The sequence below is a fragment of the Gordionus sp. m RMFG-2023 genome, chromosome 2, assembly GCF_954871325.1.
Source record: "Gordionus sp. m RMFG-2023 chromosome 2, tfGorSpeb1-WG-v2, whole genome shotgun sequence".
NCBI lineage: Eukaryota > Metazoa > Nematomorpha > Gordioida > Chordodea > Parachordodidae > Gordionus > Gordionus sp. m RMFG-2023.
The window spans coordinates 39,236,489-39,258,105 of record NC_088776.1 but is presented as its reverse complement, the minus strand read 5'-3'; the positions used below and the strand labels follow the sequence as shown (position 1 = coordinate 39,258,105).

The 21,617-nt window shown below is 27.1% G+C and overlaps 1 protein-coding gene across 1 annotated transcript; it reads right to left on the bottom strand.

Annotated features, from left to right (window-relative positions):
• Positions 1–7,427: 7,427 nt before the first annotated feature.
• Positions 7,428–16,917, bottom strand: LOC135923544 (splicing factor 3B subunit 4-like). The gene is made up of 9 exons (XM_065458347.1): positions 16,834–16,917; positions 16,707–16,790; positions 16,516–16,661; positions 16,340–16,468; positions 16,005–16,185; positions 15,557–15,736; positions 9,629–9,739; positions 9,291–9,479; positions 7,428–7,663 (listed from the first exon to the last, which is right to left on the bottom strand). The coding sequence occupies exons 1-9, from the start codon at positions 16,865–16,867 to the stop codon at positions 7,602–7,604; spliced, it is 1,116 nt and encodes a 371-aa protein (XP_065314419.1). The 5' UTR covers positions 16,868–16,917; the 3' UTR covers positions 7,428–7,601.
• Positions 16,918–21,617: the final 4,700 nt, after the last annotated feature.

Here is a 21,617-nt window from a genome sequence, read left to right as displayed (position 1 = left end):
TCCATATATTTGTAACAACTTTCTTCAACAATCATTAGAGATAATGCACCCAATATAGCTTTAGAAAACGAGGAATTTCAAAGCGTTTCCTGTTTTGCACATAGTTTGCAATTGGTTGCACAGGCAGCAATTTTATCAGAGATCTATTGACATGCTTCCCCGGGTTAGAAAAATAGTAGGCCACTTTAAACATTCATCTATTTCACAAAATAGTCTAAAAGAAATCCAAATTCGATTAAGTCTAATTAGGCACAAATCAATCCAGGACGTGTCGACTCGTTGGTATTCTACCTATTACATGCTCGAACGATTGATAGAACAAAAAAGGGCGGTACAGCTGTTCATTATCGATAATCCTAATTTGGGAAATTTCTCATTATATGAGTGGGAATTAGCAGAAAAGGCAATTGATGTTCTGGAACCAATTCAGAAGGTAACAAAAGAAATAAGTACGGAATCACGTTCAATTAACAATGTTATACCATTTGTTGAAATTCTGAAAAGTGAATTAACGATTAATGGGGACACAGATGAGGTGTCCAGACCATGAAGTTTTTTGATATTTATGATGATGACAATTATCTTATCGCAAAATTACTTAATCCTCGTTATAAGGATTTCTTTTTACCAAAAGACATTTCATATATTGAAAAGCTCAGGACAAGCATGTGAGCTTTTTATTAAAGGTGATAATAATGTTCAACTTCCAACTCCCAATGAAGATACGCCAGGTATTTTTAAATTAGATTTTATTGTTAACTTAGGTAATGACAATGAGAAAAATGTTCCACATAACATTAAAAAATGCAATTTAATTTAAGAGATGCTTATAAAATGAAAATCAGAGAGAAACTAGTAACAAATAAAATAATTGAAATCGATAATAATGTAAATGACCTGCCATACTTGATAGAAATCAAGTAATAAAAGAATCTTTTTATTTAGAAAGTATAATAACATATTTTTCATATTTCATCAAGTATTGCTTGATTGGGTTATGATTGACCCATTTGTTTGGGTGATATCAAGATCAACAATGTATGAAACCCAATATTTTATAAATGCTAATTTTATATTTGTGTTCTTTTTATTTAGATAACTCGAATAACGTTGATATTAATATTATATCCCCTGTGGATCCACTTGAATATTGGAGAATTAATGTTGAAAAGTATTAACTATGTCAAAACTTGCATGTAAATTTTTGCCTCCTGTAATAAGTGTTCCATCTGAGTCTGCCATCAGTACAGCGGGGGATATAGATAGTCCACATAGTAGAAGCTTATTGCCAAAAAATCTAGAGGCTCTCATATTTATTTTAAAAAAATCTAATATATTATAATTTTATATATTAAATATTACAATTTTATAATTCATATCAACATCAAATGGATATATTATAATATAACTAGCTGATAGCCCGTTAAGAATGACGGGGAATCAAAATTTTCTTCTTTATTCATTGATGAATGAATAATAAATTTTACCTTTATTTGATGATGGATGAATCAGTAATTTCCCCATCTTATGAGGTGTGATTTAGAAATAAATATTTTTTTACACCAAGAATATATTTTTTTAAATTATATTACAAACACAAATGAATAAAAATTTAGTTTAAAAGATTTCTTATTGTGCACATAAATTAAAAGACTAATCATGTACTTCATAAAAATATTTTATAAAAAATAATGGAAAATTTTAGAATTACTCCTTATCTAAATAAATATAAATTTCTGACATCTCATAAGATAGGAAAATTTCTGATTCATTCATCTAATAAAGGTAAAATTTATTATTCATCCATCATTGAATAAAGAAGAAAATCTGTCGCCGTCATTCTTGACAGGCTATCAGATAGTAACTTATATTTTTGATAACGGGTTCTTTAAAAATCTCTAAAATATATGTAAAAGGAAAGGTCACAACAGGCATTATTATTTTTTGTTATTTATGCTAAAATAAAAATGGATTAATATTTTTTTCATATATATATATACACTTCACAATACAACAATTTCTTAAATACAGCAATTATCAGAAATTTTTTGCAAATGATTTAATTAAGGCATCTCTGTGGTTTGATTATTCCTTTAAGTTCAAATAAAGTCAGATGGAAAATGAAATAATTCCATTATTGAAATTAGAGACCTTCACGGACCTTGGTTTATTTATCAGCCTCTAGCCCAGGTCAGCAGTAAAAATAATTTGCAGGCCCAATCCATATTTAATTAAATATTCAAACCCAAAACCATCATAAGTTTCAAAAATATTTCCTAACCCATATCCAAAAATTTAATTTATTGTTTTAAATAAATAAATAAATAATATTTAAGTGTATTTAGGCAATCACTTTATTTGCAATACTGACATTTATTATTATTAGAAGAGAAAAAATGCAATATATTTTTAAATTAGTAACAGTTTAATAGACTAAATTTAAATCAAAATTTTTTAGGCTTTTTATCAAAAACCCTGTCCTGGCCCAGGTACGTTAGTAAATATATCATACCTGGCATCCCATGGGTTGCAAACCTCCCAATGAATATCTCTGATTGAAATGTTAAAATATTTTGTCACCTGAGTTAGAGATTAATCTATCCCCATTTTTGTAAAAAATAATTTTTTGATTGATTGATTATTTAAGAATATATTAATCTATTTTTTGTAGCAGTTAGAAAAAAGAAGAAATAAATTCAATATAATATACTAAATGTCAGTCATTTTTATGACATGAACAATTAATTTTTCTTGGGGGAAGAAGAGAGAAGGGGAGATCACGGGATGCCAGCTGGGAAAGAACAAAGAATGGATGAGGTGAAGATTTCAGTTATTAGTAATGTGTTTACATATTAATATTAATGTTTATATTATCGTTTATTAGATTTTTTTATGAATAAATTGGACGTTCACCATTGGAAGTTTATAGTTTGGACTTTTAAATTGTTGCCAGCTGACCAGGATCGAAGGTACATTGGGGTAAACACAAAACAATGATTAACCACTATACAGGGGTAAGGAAAAAGTGAGATTAAGGGATTTTTTTTAAATATTGAGCAAAGAAGGAAAAGGATAGAAAGTATGTAATGAGTATTAGGGCTGAAGATGAAAATAAAATAAGTAATTTATTATATATATATGAGGTATAATATATATTATATGTCTAGATGTTTATTTTACATCCAATGTTTGACAATAAGTATTGTCTTATTATTTGGGAGGCATCAAGACTCATTGAATGGTGTTATAGGTATTCCGTCATAGGAAAATCAGACCTCAAGATATGCAGGACAGAAAAGATTGCTGAATATTTAAATGTTGGGGGGTTAATGAGCAGGGATATATATGTTGATATATTGTTATGGAAAGGTTGATATATTATTAAGGGATCTATTGGGAGTGTGTTAATTTTATTTATTTTGAAGTAATTAACCATTTTTATGAAATATGGTGTAATGTTAATTACACATATGATATATTTAATTATTAATGATAAACATATATAGGATACATTTAGATTTAAAAGGATATCATTGTGAAAATATGAGGTAATGTATCGGCAGTGTTATATAATAACATTATGAAATACATTAAAATTAAAGGAATTGAATTATGATGAAGTCAGAATAATATCTATAATAATGTTATATGTGGATAATTATTTTTGATGTAATATATGAATTTGATATAAATATAAATTTGGCATGGATTTATATGATATATGGGTTAAATATGAGTTTGATATATATATATATAAATTTGGTATGAATTTATGATATATTGGTATAAGTTTGATATTGTTGATATATATATAAATGTGGCATGGATTTATATGATATATTGGTAGAAATTATGGTACTTAATATTTTTTTTTAAATTATGAAATCTTTATATTTTATATATTTTGTTTTAAAATTATAAAAATTTATTTGCATGTATTATACTAAAAGGAAAATATTTTTATAGATAAGGTCAGCCGTGTGTTGATGGGTAGGCCTTAAGATGAAAATATTGTTTAGTTAAAATATTTGAGAGTTTTTTTTTAAAAAAATTTTTTTTTGTAAATTTATTTTGTGTACATTTTTGTTTATCTTTGCAATAATTTTATAGCACATCACATTTTATTATTTATATTATGAACATGTTTTTTTTTTAAAAAAAAGGCTCAGATTATTTTATATTGTGAATGTATATTATTCTTTACATATATACCATATAGCCCATTATATTCTCAATTTTTGTTACTTTACATTCTACATTTCTGTTGTGAATTTGTGCTAATTGTGATGGCAGTTAGGTAGAAATGGTATATTTTCCTTAGGATACTGAGTAATTCCTAGATGGAAAATATTGTATTTTCTACGTATTATATATTTTTCCTCCCTATAAAATATTAAATTTATTTTTATACATGTTCCTTGTAATTTTATTTAAAATCTTTATTCGGCAAATTTTCGCCATTATTTTCAATACCTAAAAATGAATTTTTCTATCTATTTTAGGAGACATTTATAAAAAATGGAGCTTTGTTTTTTTTCACATGACCCAAGGTAAATTACATGTTGTTGAAATTGCATTTCACACATAAACCATTTGTTTACATTACAGTATTATATGTAAAATCATTATTTCCTAATTCTCATTAATCAGACCCCGAATAATGTATATTATAACTTATATTTCCCAAATGTCTTAAAATGAATGAATTATTATGTTTTGCTGATATTACATTGTCATTATTAATGTTCCATAGATTGTAAATACGGACACCACGATGTAAATGTCATTATTGATAATATGTTTTCCAGCGATTATATATTGAAATGTATCGGAGATATTATACTATAAATCATTATAAAGGGAGACGTTCGATAAATTCCCTGAACGTTTTCAAGGCGTACCGAAAGTTGATACAATTCAAATGGGCGATTCGATACAATGCCACCAGAGAGATGGGTTGGCGTGTTGTAGCAATTAGAAAAAAGAAGAAAATGTCAGTCATTTTTATGACATGAACAATTAATTTTTCTTGGGGGAAGAAGAGAGAAGGGGAGATCACGGGATGTAAGCTGGGAAAGAACAAGGAATGGATGAGATTGTGAAGATTTCAGTTATTGGTTGTGTTTACATATTAATATTAATGTTTATATTATCGTTTATGATACTAATTAGATTTTTTTATGAATAAATTGGAGGTTCACCATTGGAAGTTTATAGTTTGGACTTTTAAACTATTTATATAAATAAATCTTAGAATTTTAACTTATAAGTAAATTATAGCTAGTATTAGATTATTCTATCTCCCTATTATTGATAAAAATATATTATTCTGATTCTTTAAAACGTTTTCAAGTATTATGGAATTAAGAGTTTTTTAACTGATTGTATGGTTTTATATAAAGATCCTGATATTACTGGTTCAAAAAATTAAAAAGAATATTTTTTATTATTATTTAAAGAAAAATAATATTACCATAATTTTTATTCATTCCATTAAAATATTTTTAAAATAAATAGTAATTATTATTTTATAAAATTTTTGGATTTAAACAGAAGTTGTTTGGAGAATAGAATAATATTTTTTAAAATAATAAAAATAAAATTTGGTATTTATTCTATTTCTAGTTTTAGAATAATAATAAAAATGATTTTTTATGAAATATATCATGGTATTTTATATAATTAAGTGATTAGAAACAATTAAATCTAAACATGAATTTCATATAAAACCTTCTCTTATCTCAAAAAATCATTTAAATGCTTTTAAGACCTTCATAAATACTCTATTAAACAAAGACCTCCTAATATATATTTTAATCAAATATGGGGTCAACCTGATTGTGTCACAAAAACTATAACGTATTGCAATTGGATATTTAGAAGATTATTAGCAAAAATAAATGCTATGGGTCAAAATCCAGAGTCGTAATTTATTAAGTATACATAGCAATTAGGATTGAGTGTTAAGGGAGAAGTCAAAATAGAATGTCATTCGTATTATATTCAGAATCCTATTCCTAACTTGGATATTATCAAAGTCTACTTTAAAAATGTTTTGATAACAAATTTCGAGAACATTTTATTAATTGTTTTACTCCTGAATTCCTAGAGACATACATGGTAAAATGTGATAGAACTGGTAGCTTATCTTCCTTCACTGGGGAAACACACAATTAAGTGGCTTCCACCACCCAAAGGGGGGCATATTCAGTGCAGTGAATTTGCATTCACTTTGGCAGTAAAATTTACCCTACTGTCAGGGCCCATTTAATTATAGAAGGATGGTACCTGATCCACTAATTAGATTATTGGTAAGAATAGAGAAATAATAAAATATATAATAAATAGTATGCTTATTTTTTTTAGAGTTTTTGTTTCAATAGATTAGTGAATTTTTGAATATCATTACATTTAATCATTAATAGTTTATCATATTAAATCTTATAAGTTGAGTCTTTAAATCTTCCATCAAGTAAGTTTATTCTGAAATCTGGGTATATATTTGCGTACCATAATAATATTTTCATAGAGTTTTCCATGATTTATAAATAGAACTGGTAGCTAAATTGAATGAATGTTGAGCTTGGTAAGGTGATTACTATTGGACCGATCAGGCTATAATAATTTTTATTGGACAAATATGATTTAAATAAACCTATTGGCTAAATTTGATTAACGTTTTTTAGGATTATTATAATAGATTTATTTTTAAATTAGTCTTAATTGTAGAAATAAAAAAAATTAAATTAATTGCATTTTGCTTAAAAAATATTGATTTCTTAATTACATTTGGTTCAAAAGGGGGTGGTGAGAAATCAGTATAAATATCGGATCGTTTTGAACCAATATCGGATCGGTGAAAAATATGTGGATCGGCACAGCCCTACTCGTTACCTTTTGAAACAAGTAACGAATGGCATCGCTTTTCCTCAAAAAATGGAACGATGTTATTTTAGCATTTAAATACAAGTTAAAAATCTAATCGTCACTTCAGTGTTGCGCAGTGAACCATTTAACATTTCTTTTTTAAATTGAAAGAAAAATTTGACTAGATCTGTCTTTCTTATATTTCCTAAATATTACTTATAGCTTTATACTTATGCCTATAAAAATATTGGTTTTTAATAACATGCATAATATCGCATTTATAAAATAAAATAAAATGAAGTCCTACAAAATTTAAAGTAAAAATTTCGTCTTAAAATAATAAAGATTTGTATAATAACTTACTTACAAAAACTAACCAAATAAATGAGGGGTTTAAAATCTTACTCAGTATAAGTCGATCAATATCTAAAGCAACGGGTTGTCATTTTGTTGATTTTGTGGGAGTTTTTTAATTGAAAACTAAATATGGTGTATAATTAATTAATTTGAAAAAAAAGTAAATAAAAATCTTGATTATTATTTCTCATTTTGGATCAAAGTTTAAACATAAGATAATTATTTATTTGTAAAGAAGACTTTTGGTATTAACATTTTACAATATTTAATAATAATAAAAATAAAATTACATAAATTACCTCATTTATAAAAGGAGTTATTATATTTAAAAAAATATTTGATAATTTGTTCTAAGCCTATCAAATCGTCATTTTGTTCTAAGTTTGAGATGTTAGAATTCCCGCAGTAGGTGGTGGAGGAGGTGGGTTCATAAAGGGCACTATATTAAATAAATAGTAGGTAAAGTAATATATAAAATTTTGAAAAATAACCCTTCCATGCAAATTATGCTGGTTTAAATTTCCCTCTATGGGCGCTAACCAATGTACGTTAATATTTGTCTATCTAAGATATTTAGGGTTAGATAACTACTATACGAAAATTTAACAACGTTGGCTAAAAAAAATGTTAAATTAGTATAATCCTTAGTTGCTCAATTATTTTAGGGTGTGTTTTATGAGAGATAATGGGTCTTCATAGAAATGTGATCCAGTAAATTTGTATCCCTAGACAATTTTATTTATTAAGCTGAACCCTGCTCTGCTTCAGTAATGCTGAGAATTCTATTAATGTTTTTTTTGTAGTAAACTTTCATCATAATATAGTTATCGATATAATTCTAAATACATCATTTCAAATAATAACAGTTTTGATAACATTTTTAATTTTTATTCCCTTCTCTCCAGGACGAATTTTCTTCGATTGGTTAATATGTTGGCTCAAATTTAAGATAAAGAAATTGTAATATTTCGATTTATTTTACCTAAGTGTTTGTCATTTTTAAAAAAACATATACTTTTGAAAAATTATTCTAAAAATTCAATTGGTTTAAGTATTATATCCTATTTTCCATGTTCATCTAAAATTCAGTGTGTAAAAGTCTTCCATTTTTAAGTACTAATATTATATCATTATGCACCAAAATTACTTATATTCATGGTATAGCACGACAATGATTATAAGGTTTTTTGGACAGCTCTGTAAAATGTTTGGCCTGCCCATCAATAATTTTAAAGTTACTGGTTAAACCGATATTTTTAGCCTGGCTTAACCCATATGATTTTTTGGTGTAGGAAAAATCATAAATTTGCTATTCAAACCCGAAAAATATTTTGCACAAATTGCCTAGCAAAAATATTTTCCTAAGTTGTCTTATCTAAACCGTAATTTCAGGTGGTGAAGATCTCTGACTTCAATATTACGATATTAACGGGCACCACAGATACTTAAAAGAAAATTATAAAAGTGATTTACACCCTATGCCTGACGATTCTAGCCTGGATTCAAATCCGTTTGAATAAAATATTTTTCATTTTCAGATAAATATGTTGTCTCAAATGATATACTCAACAATATTTTATTCAAATCTTTTTACCGCAAGGAGATTTTTATGTGTATAATTCAAACTTAATCATGCAATTTGTAGATTTTCAAAAATCTAATTATAAAAAAAAATAAGTTTTTAACAAAGTCGTAAATTCGTGAAATTACTAATAACCAAAACTTTAATTTTATAATTCATTATTCTTTTTAAAAAGGTAAAAAGCGAAACTGATTTTAATTAAAATTTGTTTTTAGTGTTCTTTCCTAATTTTACAATTTATAAAAGGCACCAATCATCAGAAATATGTATGAAATAGTATTTACTATTATATATTATGAGAAAGTACAAAAATTAATAAGATAAATTAAAACTACAACTGAAAAAAAAGTAATCTAATATGATTTAATATGGGCCAGCCAGGATTAGTAAAAATTAAAAATATCGGTCGATATCGATACCAACAGAATTGAATTTTCTTAACTTTCTAGCTAAATGCATTTTTTTAAATATTATAAAATGTAACCATTGGAAGCTTGATTTGTAGTCTCAATACCAGGATTAATATTGGCGATATTTTGAGATGATGGAGGAGGAGGTGGTACCATCATACTGGCGAAAACAGTTGGATCTTTATTACCATCATTTGGTTGAGTAGCAGATGTAGTATTAAGACTGGAGGGTGGGGGTGGCGGAGGTGGCATTAAATTTAGCGCTGTAAAGGAAGTGGGGATAATAATTATTTATATGTAAATCTAAGGAATGATGCTGTTATTTAATTAAACAAAGGTTTAATATATATTTTAACAAAAATTGCTTACATATACATTTTTTTTCAAAATTATAAATAAAAAAATAATAAACCACTTGGAGGGATACATTGTTGTTGTTGTTGTTGATACATGAGGTTCATATCAAATGAAGGATGGCCACCAAACATAGGTGGAGGTGGAGGCATGGGGTTCATCATGTAACCTTTGAAATAATTTTTTATAATAGAACTTTACCATTATATAGATATTTAAATGTAAATGAAATATTCATAAATGCGAAAAATTTGCATTTTGAAAATATCACTTGAAAAGTTAAAACATTATTGTATGGGGACCGATTAAGTTAGAATTATTGGATATATGTGAATGTTTTAAAGTCTCTTTTGTATTCATATACTGGTAAATAATATTGATTAATTGTGAATCGATAAATTTATTTATCCAAACTTCCTAATAGTTTAATTATCATTTAAGCAATGGATTATTTCAAAAAAGATAAAGCAAATTAATCAATTTTATGTTAAAATCTTACTTGCTAAATATAATTTAAAAAATGCTTTTACACTTAGTAGGCAATAATAATAATGAATTTTATTAGTTTCAAATTAAAGATAGTGTAATTTTAGTATTAAATTATTAGTCATTTACTCAAAAAACTATTATAAAATGTTTTTTCAAAGCAAATATTTTGATGTCATTAGCCATTAAAGAGATAGTGGATTTTTTATGATAAAGTAATGTTTATCAAAGAATTACTAAATTGATAGAAAAAGAAAAATGGCATTTTTATGAGATGAAAACCATTTTTATTCATACTGTTTAATAGTTGAAAGACCTATTAAATGAATTATATCATAAGTCCAATTATTTATAAATTATAAAAGAAATAAATGATAATTCTGTATTTAAATAATAAAAGTTTTTCTTGAAAGGTAAAAATTATGCATATGATATATACTATCCAACTTCTTTGATATTCAAGCACTCTTATTTTTAGTTTATTAAAAAAATAATCATGAACACTCAAACAATATTTCAAAAACTTTATTATTAAATACCCATATATAATATGAAAAGAATTTAATAAATAAATACCATAATGTCACTAATCAAATTTATTGGCCTATTGTGCTAAAATATCATCATTCTGTTACAGTTATTTCTGCCTTTCTAACTGTGGTTATTCTTTGTAGCATTTAATAAGATTCTGTTAGGATAACGATTTCCATATAAACTCAATCTATCCTTCAAATAATGTTTTATTTTAGGTCGCTGATTTCTTAGCTTTCTTTGAGTAAACTTCAAATGTTTTCAATAGGATTGAGATTTGATCATGGTAACCTATTGATATTATGCTCCTTTTTAGTTTTTTGCAGATTATGCAGTATGATGATCCATCTTACTGGAGGATGTGATTTATGCCCTAATAAATGAATTAGCTATAAGTACTTATTGATGATATCATGATGTTTAACAGTAATTTTTATATTATTACTTTATAGAATACATCCTAAGCCTTTTACATCTATGTAATCATCATAATATTATATCGAAACTTATTGATTCTTTGTAAGAAATCAGGATGGAAGGTTTCTGCTTATGTACTTATAACCTTCTTTCATTTTTTTTTCTCTTTAGCTTTCACCTTTTCTGGTGGTAAGCTCATTCAACATCTCTCTCCACTTTATGTTATTAATACAATCTCTTTTATCTAATTTATACTTCTTTATATTGGCTCTAACTTTATGGCCCCATTGAAGTTTTGGCCTTCCTCTTTTACGTTTGCCCATCAATTCCAAACTCTTAACTTTATTTCCTATGTAGTTCATAGGCCTTCTCATTGTGTGCCCATACCACCTAAGTCTATTTACCATTAACTTCGTCTTAATGGGCACTATCTATAAACTACTTAGTATTCTTGTACTGCGCACTTTATCCTTTCTTGTTACCCCAGCAATCATCCTCAGCATTCTCATCTCCATGGTTTGTAGACTTCTCTCGTCTGATTCTTTGGTTGGCCATGTTTCCGAACTATATAGAATAGTAGTTGGTTGTATTATGGAACTGTAAATTTTTCCCTTTAATTTGTGTGGGTTTCTTTTATCAAATAGCACTCCAGATAAAGATCTCCACTTTAGCCACCCTTGATTAATCTTACTCTTTATCTCTTTTTCTATTGTGCCGTTTGTTTGTATAGTGGAGCCCAAATAATTGCAGCTTTCAATTGCCGATATCTGCCATTCATTTATATCAATACTCTCTGTTTCATCGCCTCCTATCACCATATACTCCGTCTTTTCTCTATTTACTTTTAATCCGTGCGTTTCTAGGATATTTATCCAACTCACTAGTCTTTCTTTCATTTCATCCTTAGATTCGGCAAGTACCACAATATCATCTGCAAATATCATATTCCACGGGACTGTTTGAGGTATAGACTGTGCTAATACATCTATTACTGTAATGAAGAGAAGTGGGCTGAGAGCCGACCCTTGATGAACTCCTTCGGCTATTGTGAAGCCTGCTGAAGTACCTGTTGTGCTACGGACCATTGTTGTATCCAGATAAGTTTTCTTGGGATTCTATCAAAGGCATTTTCTAGATCGAGAAAGACCATGTGTAGCTTTTTGTTCTTTTCCCTGTATTTTTCACTCATTTGCCTAATTGCGTGGATAGCATCGGTTGTAGGCATAAAGCCAAACTGAGTCTCTCCTATTTCAATTATATCTCTTAATCTTTTTTCTATTATTTTTTCGTATAGTTTTAGACAGTGTGACATTAGTTTTATGCCCCTGTAATTTTGACAATTATGTGGATCCCCTTTATTTTTGAAGATAGGAACTAGATAGCTCTGCCTCCATTTTTGGGGAACCTCTTCATTTCCAAGTATCTTATTGTATAGATTTGTGAGGAGATGTATTCCATCATCTCCTAGTGCTTTAAGGCTTTCTATTGGAATATCGTCTGGACCCCTGTTTTTCATATGCTTGAAGCATGTGATTATTTCTTGTTGTGTTATAGGTTGTAAAAGGTTTTGACAAGGGGAGTGCTCGTCTAGATGCAGTATGTGCAGATTAAAGTTGAGAAGCTCCTGAAAATATTCTCTCCATCTACTCATTATTTCTTTTTCCTTTATTATCAATTTCCCATCTTTATTTTTGATTACTTTTGGAGCTCCGTTTATATCCCTAGAGTTCTTTTCTCGCTGTTTGGCTAATCTGTATATTTTATTTTGCCCTTCTTTGGTATGTAGATCTTCGTACATGTCATCGTATGCGATAGATTTGGCTCTAGCCACCGCCTTTGTAGCTAATCTCTTGGATTTTTTGTATCTTGTCTTGTCATTTGCGTTTTTGGATTTGTACCATATTTTATAAAGGGCTTTTTTCTCCTGTATAGTGGTTTGTACCTCTTAATTCCACCACCATAGTTCTTTGTATGATTTGTTGCCTCCTCTTGTCAAGCCTAGTGTCGATTTGGCAGTGTCTATTAATCTGGATGAAAGGTCTGTCCACATTTTTTCACTGACTTGTGAGGAATCTATAGTTTCAATGTTTGCATTGATTGCAAAGGCATCTGTCATTGTTTTTAATTTGCCTTATTTGATGCATGGTTCCAGTTTTATCTTGTTTTGAGTGGATTTATTTGAGATGTGTAAATCCATGACTAGTAGTTTGTGTTGTGCGGCGATATCTTCTCCTGGGATGACTTTGCAGTCTATTACATCTTTTAATCTTCTGCGAGAGATTAGTATGTAATCTATCTGTGTTTTCCTTGTACCACTTTTGTATGTTATTAAATGACTATCCTTTTTCCTATAGTAGGTGTTGGTTAAGGCAAGGTCAAAGGCTTGCGCAAATTTCAGTATATGCTCTCCTTCATCATTTCTTTCTCCATATCCAAAACCACTATGATGCCTTTTGTAGCTATCTCTTGCTTTCCCCACATGTGCATTTAAGTCACCACCAATTATGACTAGGTCATCCTTAGGGATTTCCATTACAGTTTCATTGAGAATAGCTCTAAAATCATCTTTCTCTTCTTCCTTGCAACCTGTTTGAGGAGCATATAATGAAAGGATGTGTAGTATTGATTGACCAATGCAGAGTTTTATCTTCATTAGTCTATCAGAGATCCTGTTAACTTCTACAACTGAGGAGGTTAGATCTTGACTGAGGATGATGCCGACACTGTTCCTATTGCTAACAAGTCCATTATAGTAGAATTTATACCCATCTCCAATCATCAAAGTCTTCTGTCCTTTCCATTTCGTCTCTTGTATGCACGCTATATCAACTTTTCTCTTGTTCAACATTGATGTCAATTCTCTCGTCTTACCTTTAAGTGTCCCAATATTCAAACTTGCTAATCTTGTTTTCTTTGCTTTGAACTTTACTTTACTTTTCACAGGATGGAGGTCTACACCCTGCACGTCGCTTGGAGGGAACGCCCTATCTTTCATATTCATATTTCCATTTGTTTTCTTCATTTTGTTTATTGGACAGGTATCCTTAGCACCCGGCTGTCCAGGCCTGTCGGTGACCGGGGTGTCATCTCTAAGCTCCGAAATTCATCATACCATATGTCTTTACACATCAGTCATCGAAGAAAAACTTGAAAGTTTTCATGGTTCTTACCAGGATTGAACCTGTGTCCTTGTTCATACTCATGTTTCCAAGCGTACATCTTACCCATTAGGCCACCCTGGCGATACTTATAACCTTCTTTCATATTGTTCCAAAATTTATATAATATTTTAATTCATTGCTGATTGTATTCCTTATTGTTTTTTGTTCACTTTGCATATCTTTTCTTATATGTAATAAATAATATTAAAAGTGGTCTCTTCTAGGGCTGAAATAATATGATGTAAACAAAATTTAAATAAATTTTATTTTAATTTATAGAATATCCTATTAAATTCAATTTTTGTAGATAGGTTGATATGGAAATGTGTCTCTTAATTGCAGAAATCCCATCAAATTATACTTTTAAAGAAGATACACATTTATTCTAAGAATAATTTTTAATAGAATCTTCTTCTTTTTTGAATTAGTGTTCTATAGATGTCCTCTATCTGAATAGGCTCAAAAATCCCAGTATTTTTATAATTCTAATGGTAGATTCATATGGCTAATTATTTTGGTATTCCATAATTTCCTCTATTATAAATTAATATTGATCACATAGATATGAATATGTGTTGTCTTACCTTTATCCATTGAAGAAAAGGTTATAAATTAGTTAAATTACATAATTATTTTAAAAAAGATGAATTAAATTTGCTAAATATTTTGGTAATATTGAATATAAAGGTAATAATTAGTGTTGTTAAATAGCTCAATTTGAGCCGATTTTTAACAATGGCTAATTCAATATTTTATCCAGAAAAATATTATTCAAGCCTAAAGATTTTGCTCATAGATGGCAAAGGATTGAATATCTATTGGCGAAATCATTTTTAAAGCACTGATATTTTGCTTATCATTTAAAAATTTGAAATATATTTCTAGATTAATTAATATCATATATAATTGTATTAATTAAGATTTCAATTTTTTTGGATATTTATTTATTTTTAAATTAAATTAATGTAAGCTAAAAACTAAGGGTAGTTGCATATCAATGAGGTGAGAAATCATGAATAAATTAAAATTATCACATATATTCAAAATACCAAATGCAAAAAAATAGAGTATTTTCCCTTTGCATTTTAATGGTTTCAACTGCATTAAATTGTATATTGGGTGAATGTATATGTTTCTATTATAATAAATCACGAATTTATTTCAATATTCATCTTATAAATATGCAATGAATTAAGTTTCTATTTCTTTATATACTGGCTGCTAACAACCAATCAAGTTATATAGATATATTTCTAAAAATTGATTATTTTTTTAAATATATTTGTATTTTAAAAATTCTGTTTGGATTGGCCTATTTATGCAAGTAATTACTTCTAATAATTTAGAATATATACATAACGTTTTAAGTATCAATAGTAAATATAAATAACCCATCATATTGGGGGGTAAATTTGGATGGTGCATCATATTCATAGGAGGCACACCAACTCCAGCAAGGCCCATGACAGTAGGAGGAGGTGGGGGTGGAGGAAGCATGAATGGTCTATCAGCAAAAAGTTGATGAGGTCTCTCAGCATGGGGTAGTGGATTTTGGGCAGCTAGTAATCTCTCTATTATTATTTAGTAAAATTATATTTATGTATGAACAGCACTAGAAAATGCAAATAATTGAGGATTAAAATTTAAACTTAATTTACAAAATAATGTTATCAAAAAATAAAATATCTTTGAATTAAAAAAATATTCATAAATATTAATTATCCTTAAAAAATCATGCATTATTTAACTCAAATTATATATTATATATAAATTGAATTAAATATAAATATCTAAATTATTAAATATAAAATAATTTTAGTCAAATATATAATTTCATACCTGCTGCAGTTCCATGACGTTCACCTTTGCTATCTTTTTTAAATGCATAAGATATGGTGATTGCTCTGTTGCATAGATATTGCCCATTCATTGCTTCTATAGCTGCATCTGATGCTTCAAAGTTTGCAAAATTTACAAAGGCAAAACCTTTAGAATTCCCTGTATCAGGATCTCTCATAATCTGATATATTTACAAAATAAATTTAAAGAAATAAAATATCATCAAAGGCATTAATGTTAATCATGATATTATGTAATTGGACATATTAAATGTTATTTTTGATATATATATATTATTTCAAATTACAATGACAGTTTACAAAAAAATCATTTACTTTAGGACTTTGAAGTATAATTCCAAATGCACTAAATGTATCATATAATAATTTTTCATCAACTTCAGGATCTAAATTTCCAATAAATATGTTGGCACCTACATCTAAACTTTTTTGATGAGCTGATGCCTAAAATATAAACTTAAATTAAAAATATACATATTAATAATTATAACTTTATTGACTTTAATAGGTTTTCCATATAATTTAATCATATTCATAATTTTTATTCCATAATCAGCATCCTCTTCACTCATAAATTCCACAAACCCATATCCCTGGTGAGATTGTGAAACGCGATCTTTAGGCATATGAACATTAGCTATTAAGTATGCCATAATCTCATATTATTTAGTAAATATATTACCAACTGGGCCAGCCTGTTGAAATAATTCCCAAAGTAATGACTCGTTAATTTTTTCATCCAATCCACCAACATATATAGTGGCATCTTTAAATTAAAATAATTTGACAAATTTGACAAATTTTTTTACCTTGATTTCTTTCCAACACAGGTCCTGCTGCCATTGTTGAATATATATTAATATATATTATTATAGATGGCGTTATTTGTAAAGATGTTCTTCTATATTTGGATAAATATTGGCCACGTTAACAAGAAGACTAGTACCAACTTCTAAGTAGCAATATATTTACTTGGAAAAATGCTCATTGAGTTTGGAAATTTTCCACATCTTTTTTGTAAAGTTGTTTTTCATATATTTTGTAGGTTTTTGTTTTAAAATATGTAGATTATCCTTATAAACATATTCCCGTAAAAAATTTCTTAGATAATGCCTGAAAAATTTTGCCGTTAAAAAATCTCACTAAATAATAATACTCCGAAGAAAATATCTTATAAATTAAATCTCGGAGAAAAATATTCCCCGAAAAACAGCTCAGCGTTTAAGAATATTTTATTTTTAGCGTTTCAGCTTCAATTCTGAGAGATCAATAGGAACTTTTTCAACATGACATACAAGCCAGAGGCATCGTTAGCGTTTTACAAAAGAAGGTTTTAAGAGATGCTAATTTGTTTTTTTAAAGTTATAATAGTTATTTTTAAACTTTACATATAATATATGGGGCTTCATTCCCAATATCTCCTTTAGCGGTATTTTGCAGATTTTTCCCTCTTTAGCCCGCTTTTTCAAGTGTAAAAATGTAGAATGACTGTTATGGTATGGTAAATTGACTACGAATCGCAATATCGAAAATTTATACATTCGCATCATACCAAACTAATAGTTCCCAAAATGCCGATTATTTTGCATTTAATATGCCAATTTGAAATTATCATCGATAAATTCTGTAATGATAAGAATTTGTTTTATAATTATTATATATAAAAATATTTATGATTATAAGAATTTGTGAAGTTAACTACCTAACCCAAATAGCATGTTTCATAATTTAATAATTTAATATTATACACAAACAAACACAGGATAGATTTCCAATTGTGGTAGTTTTGCGGGACTTCATAAAATATATTTTTTTTACATTGAAAAATTAAAATCGTTTGTTTTTTTATAAAATTAATATATTTTAATAAATCAAGATGTTATTTTAATAATAAAAATAGTATTTAAAAAATTTTGTCTAGTACTATAATCAACTATTTTATTTAAAAAATAGTTAATGACTTTGTATTATAAAAATTATTATAAAAAGAATAGGCGGATAACTAAGTCAATTCAAAATCCCGACAGAAGAAATTTTTTTTTAGCAATGTCTATATTTTACCACAATTTATATATTTCTCCCGCAATGTAACAAATTTCTCATGCAATTTGAAAACTTTGACCTGGCAACCCTGCATGTACCCCATGTTTTATCTTGAAAGGGGGGTACATGTCCAGTAATTGTTTATTTTTTTTATTATTATTAAAAATATATGTTTATTTGTGTTCGTATTATAGAAAAATAGAGATTTAATATTGTATAATATTGTTTTGTAAAAATTGCGGAAATTATATTATTATATGTTTTTAATATATACAAGAAAGATAAATAAAGTAGCGTTTAAAAATTAAGGAATTTGTGTATTAGTACAAAAAGTTTGAGTATAACTCTAAGAATCCAAGTATAATAATATATAAAATAAAAAAGTCAAATATATTATACAAATTTTTTTATTAAATACTATAATTATAATGTGATTTTTAATTTTCGTTGGAATGTTGCCAATTCATCAAGAATTTCGTTTGTCGTTGGAACCAAATCTATGTGGATATTTAACAGAGCTAAACCATTTAGCCGAGATTCGGATGTATTATTTCGTAAATATGTTTTCAACCTTCTCAAGTTGGAAAAAGTCCTTTCATTCGTACATGTTGTAATAGGTAAACATGCAAGAATATAAAACAACTTCAAAATATTAGGAAATTGAGTCAATGTTACTTTACACCGATTGAGTGCATCAATAGCATGCTCTGGTAAAATAACTAAACGTAGTAAATATTTATACCATAATTCGAATTCACTGATTAAATTTATTTCAGTATCAATATCATAGGAATAAATTTTTGCTAAATATTTAATTTTACCAATAGTGGCATTAGAAAACGAAGAAGGATCTTTGGGTAATATAACTTGAAGATTGCTAAAGACTTGTTTTTTATCTAAAAACCGTACTTTTATTTGCTATAAAAAGTATCTAAGAATGGGATGAAAATGATTTTATAATATTCTTCAGTTGAGCCAATTTTTATTTTACATCTCAATATATAATTTAGCCTTCGATTCAACGTCTAGATAAATATTATGAAAATATTCATATACATTCATTCTTATTGTATCTACCTGTTCATCAGGGACGAAGCGTCCATAGAAGCAAGGGAAGCATTACTTCCCTTGAAAATTTTTTTACAAAATTCTTAGATAAACTTAATATAATCTTTATACTATGCTAAAAAAATATAAAATTACTTCCTTAAAATAATTAATATATTTTTCATAACGTTAAAAAGATTTATAATATTTTACTACGATAAAAAATTTACGTTAAAAAATTTATTATTATTTTTACTACGTTCAAAAATTTACTATTATTTTTACTAAGTAAAAAAATTTACTATTATATTTACTATGATAAAAAATGATGGAAGCAAATTTAATATTGATTATTTTCCTATAATAAATACACTAATAAATCATGATTCATACGATATTTTTTTGGTGTAATTTTTTTATTACGTTAAAAAAAATATACAAGAGGGAAGCTAATCTAATATTGCTTATTTTTTCAATAAATAAATAGAAAATCATGTTATGATATTGTTTAATTTTACGATTAAAAAATAAGCATTGTGGAAGCAAATAAAAAATTGCTTATTCTTTTATAAAAGAAAAATAAATTTTTTTCTTACTTTTTAAAAAAAAATTTTTTTTCTTTAAATTAATGTTTAATAATTGTAATTGTATTATTGAAAATTTATTAATATTATCGTTTAGATCAAGAAATTTTGATACCAAAAAATTAATTATTGAAAAAGGAAGACCAAAGCCAATTTTAAGAAATTTAAAAAAAGAAATAAAATCTTGCATTCGTAATTTTTCTAATTCTCTATATTGTTAGTCATGCTTATTATTCCCAAAGGAAAAATATGTTTGGAATGATAGAGGATTTTCGGATATGAATATTTTTTCAAAGGCAGTTAAACGACATGAAGATTCAACAGCTCATTTGCAGTTGATGATTTAATTAAAAACATTTGGCGAAATTCGTATTGGTAATATGATAGATTTGATGCGCAAAATATCAATCGAACAGCATAATTCGAAAGTTAAATCAAATAGAGAAATATTAAAAATTTTAATCAATTCTATATGTTTTCTTGGAGTTCAGCAGCTCGCATTCCGTGGTGATGATGAATCACCTAATTCAGTAAATAGAGGAAATTATATTGAATTAATTTATTTGCTCGCGGAAGAAAATTTGCTATTAAAACATCATTTAGAAAATAGTACAACTTTTATTGGACTAACTAGTGATATTCAAAATGATTTAATTAATTCCATTTCATATGTCTTACACCAAAAAATATTAGATGAATTGGAAGAAACGGAATTTATAACAATAATATTAGATGAAACAATTGATATAAATAATAAATTCCAACTGGCTGTATTTCTTCGATATGTTTTAAATAACGGGACATTATATGAAAGATTTATTGAATTCTTTGATGTTACAATGCATCGTGATGCTAATTCTTTATCAAAATTTGTCATAAAATTTTTGAATGATAATAAAATTATGAAAAAATTGATAGGTCAAAGTTATGATGGCGCAGCTGTTATGTCAGATGATTCACATGGACTGCAAGAAAAATTAGAGACGTCAATCCTTCTGCACTTTATATTCATAGTTTTGCCCACAAGTTAAATCAAAATCTTGCAGCAAAATAGAATGTAAGGTTTTTTTTGCAACTTTATCTGGTTTAGCCAGTTTTTTTAGTACATCATCTAAGCGTACAGCAGAATTTGATAAATATGTTTAAAAAAGATTAACACGAGTAGCCCCAACAAGATGGGAATACAATGGTCGGCTGGTTCAAACAGTTTTCAATTATTTGAAGGATCTAGTCGTTTTTTTTGAAAGTATGATTGATGAAGAATCTGATATTGTTTAGGATAATGATGTTCTAATAACATCTCGTGGCTATTTAAATATATTAAATGATGAAAATTTTCTAATTTTGTTATATTTTTTTCAAAAAGTTTTTCCAGAATCTGATTTATTATTTGATATACTTCAAACTAAAATTAACGATGTATCATATTGTCTTAAAAGTATTAACGATTTCAGAAATTCAGTTAAATCTAACATAGAAAACTTTGATGTTTTTTGGAGACATTTAAATGTAAAGGAAAATATTGAAGACAATTTAGATAAAAAACGTAATAGATCCGGATTGCCTAATACAAGAGAATTTTATAAAAATTTGATAATTAAAATAATAGATACTATAATCAATGAAATTGATTTTCGGTTTGATACATTAAAAAATATCAAATTCGTCGAATTGTTAGATATTAGTAAATTTCAAATATTTAATCAAAATTTCCCAAAATATTTATTAGACAATTTAAGACACTTATTCTCAATTTTTCGACTTACACAAGCTGGAAACCGAATTAAAGGTAGTGTTTCGTGACGATGAATTTAGAAAGTGAAAAAATGTTTATGAAATACTTGAATTTTTAATTAATACCGATTTGATGAAAAGTTTTAAAGAGTTTTTTAAATTATGCAAATTCATATTAACTCTGG

Excerpts from the sequence above, each read along its gene's own strand:
- LOC135923544 (XM_065458347.1), bottom strand. The coding sequence starts at position 16,867 with ATGGCAGCAGGACCTGTGTTGGAAAGAAATCAAG. Across the intron at positions 9,480-9,628 it reads ACAATGTATCCCTCCAAGTG|CGCTAAATTTAATGCCACCT; the intron begins GTTTATTATTTT and ends CTTCCTTTACAG. Across the intron at positions 7,664-9,290 it reads TACAAATCAAGCTTCCAATG|TGCCCTTTATGAACCCACCT; the intron begins GTTACATTTTAT and ends TATTTAATATAG.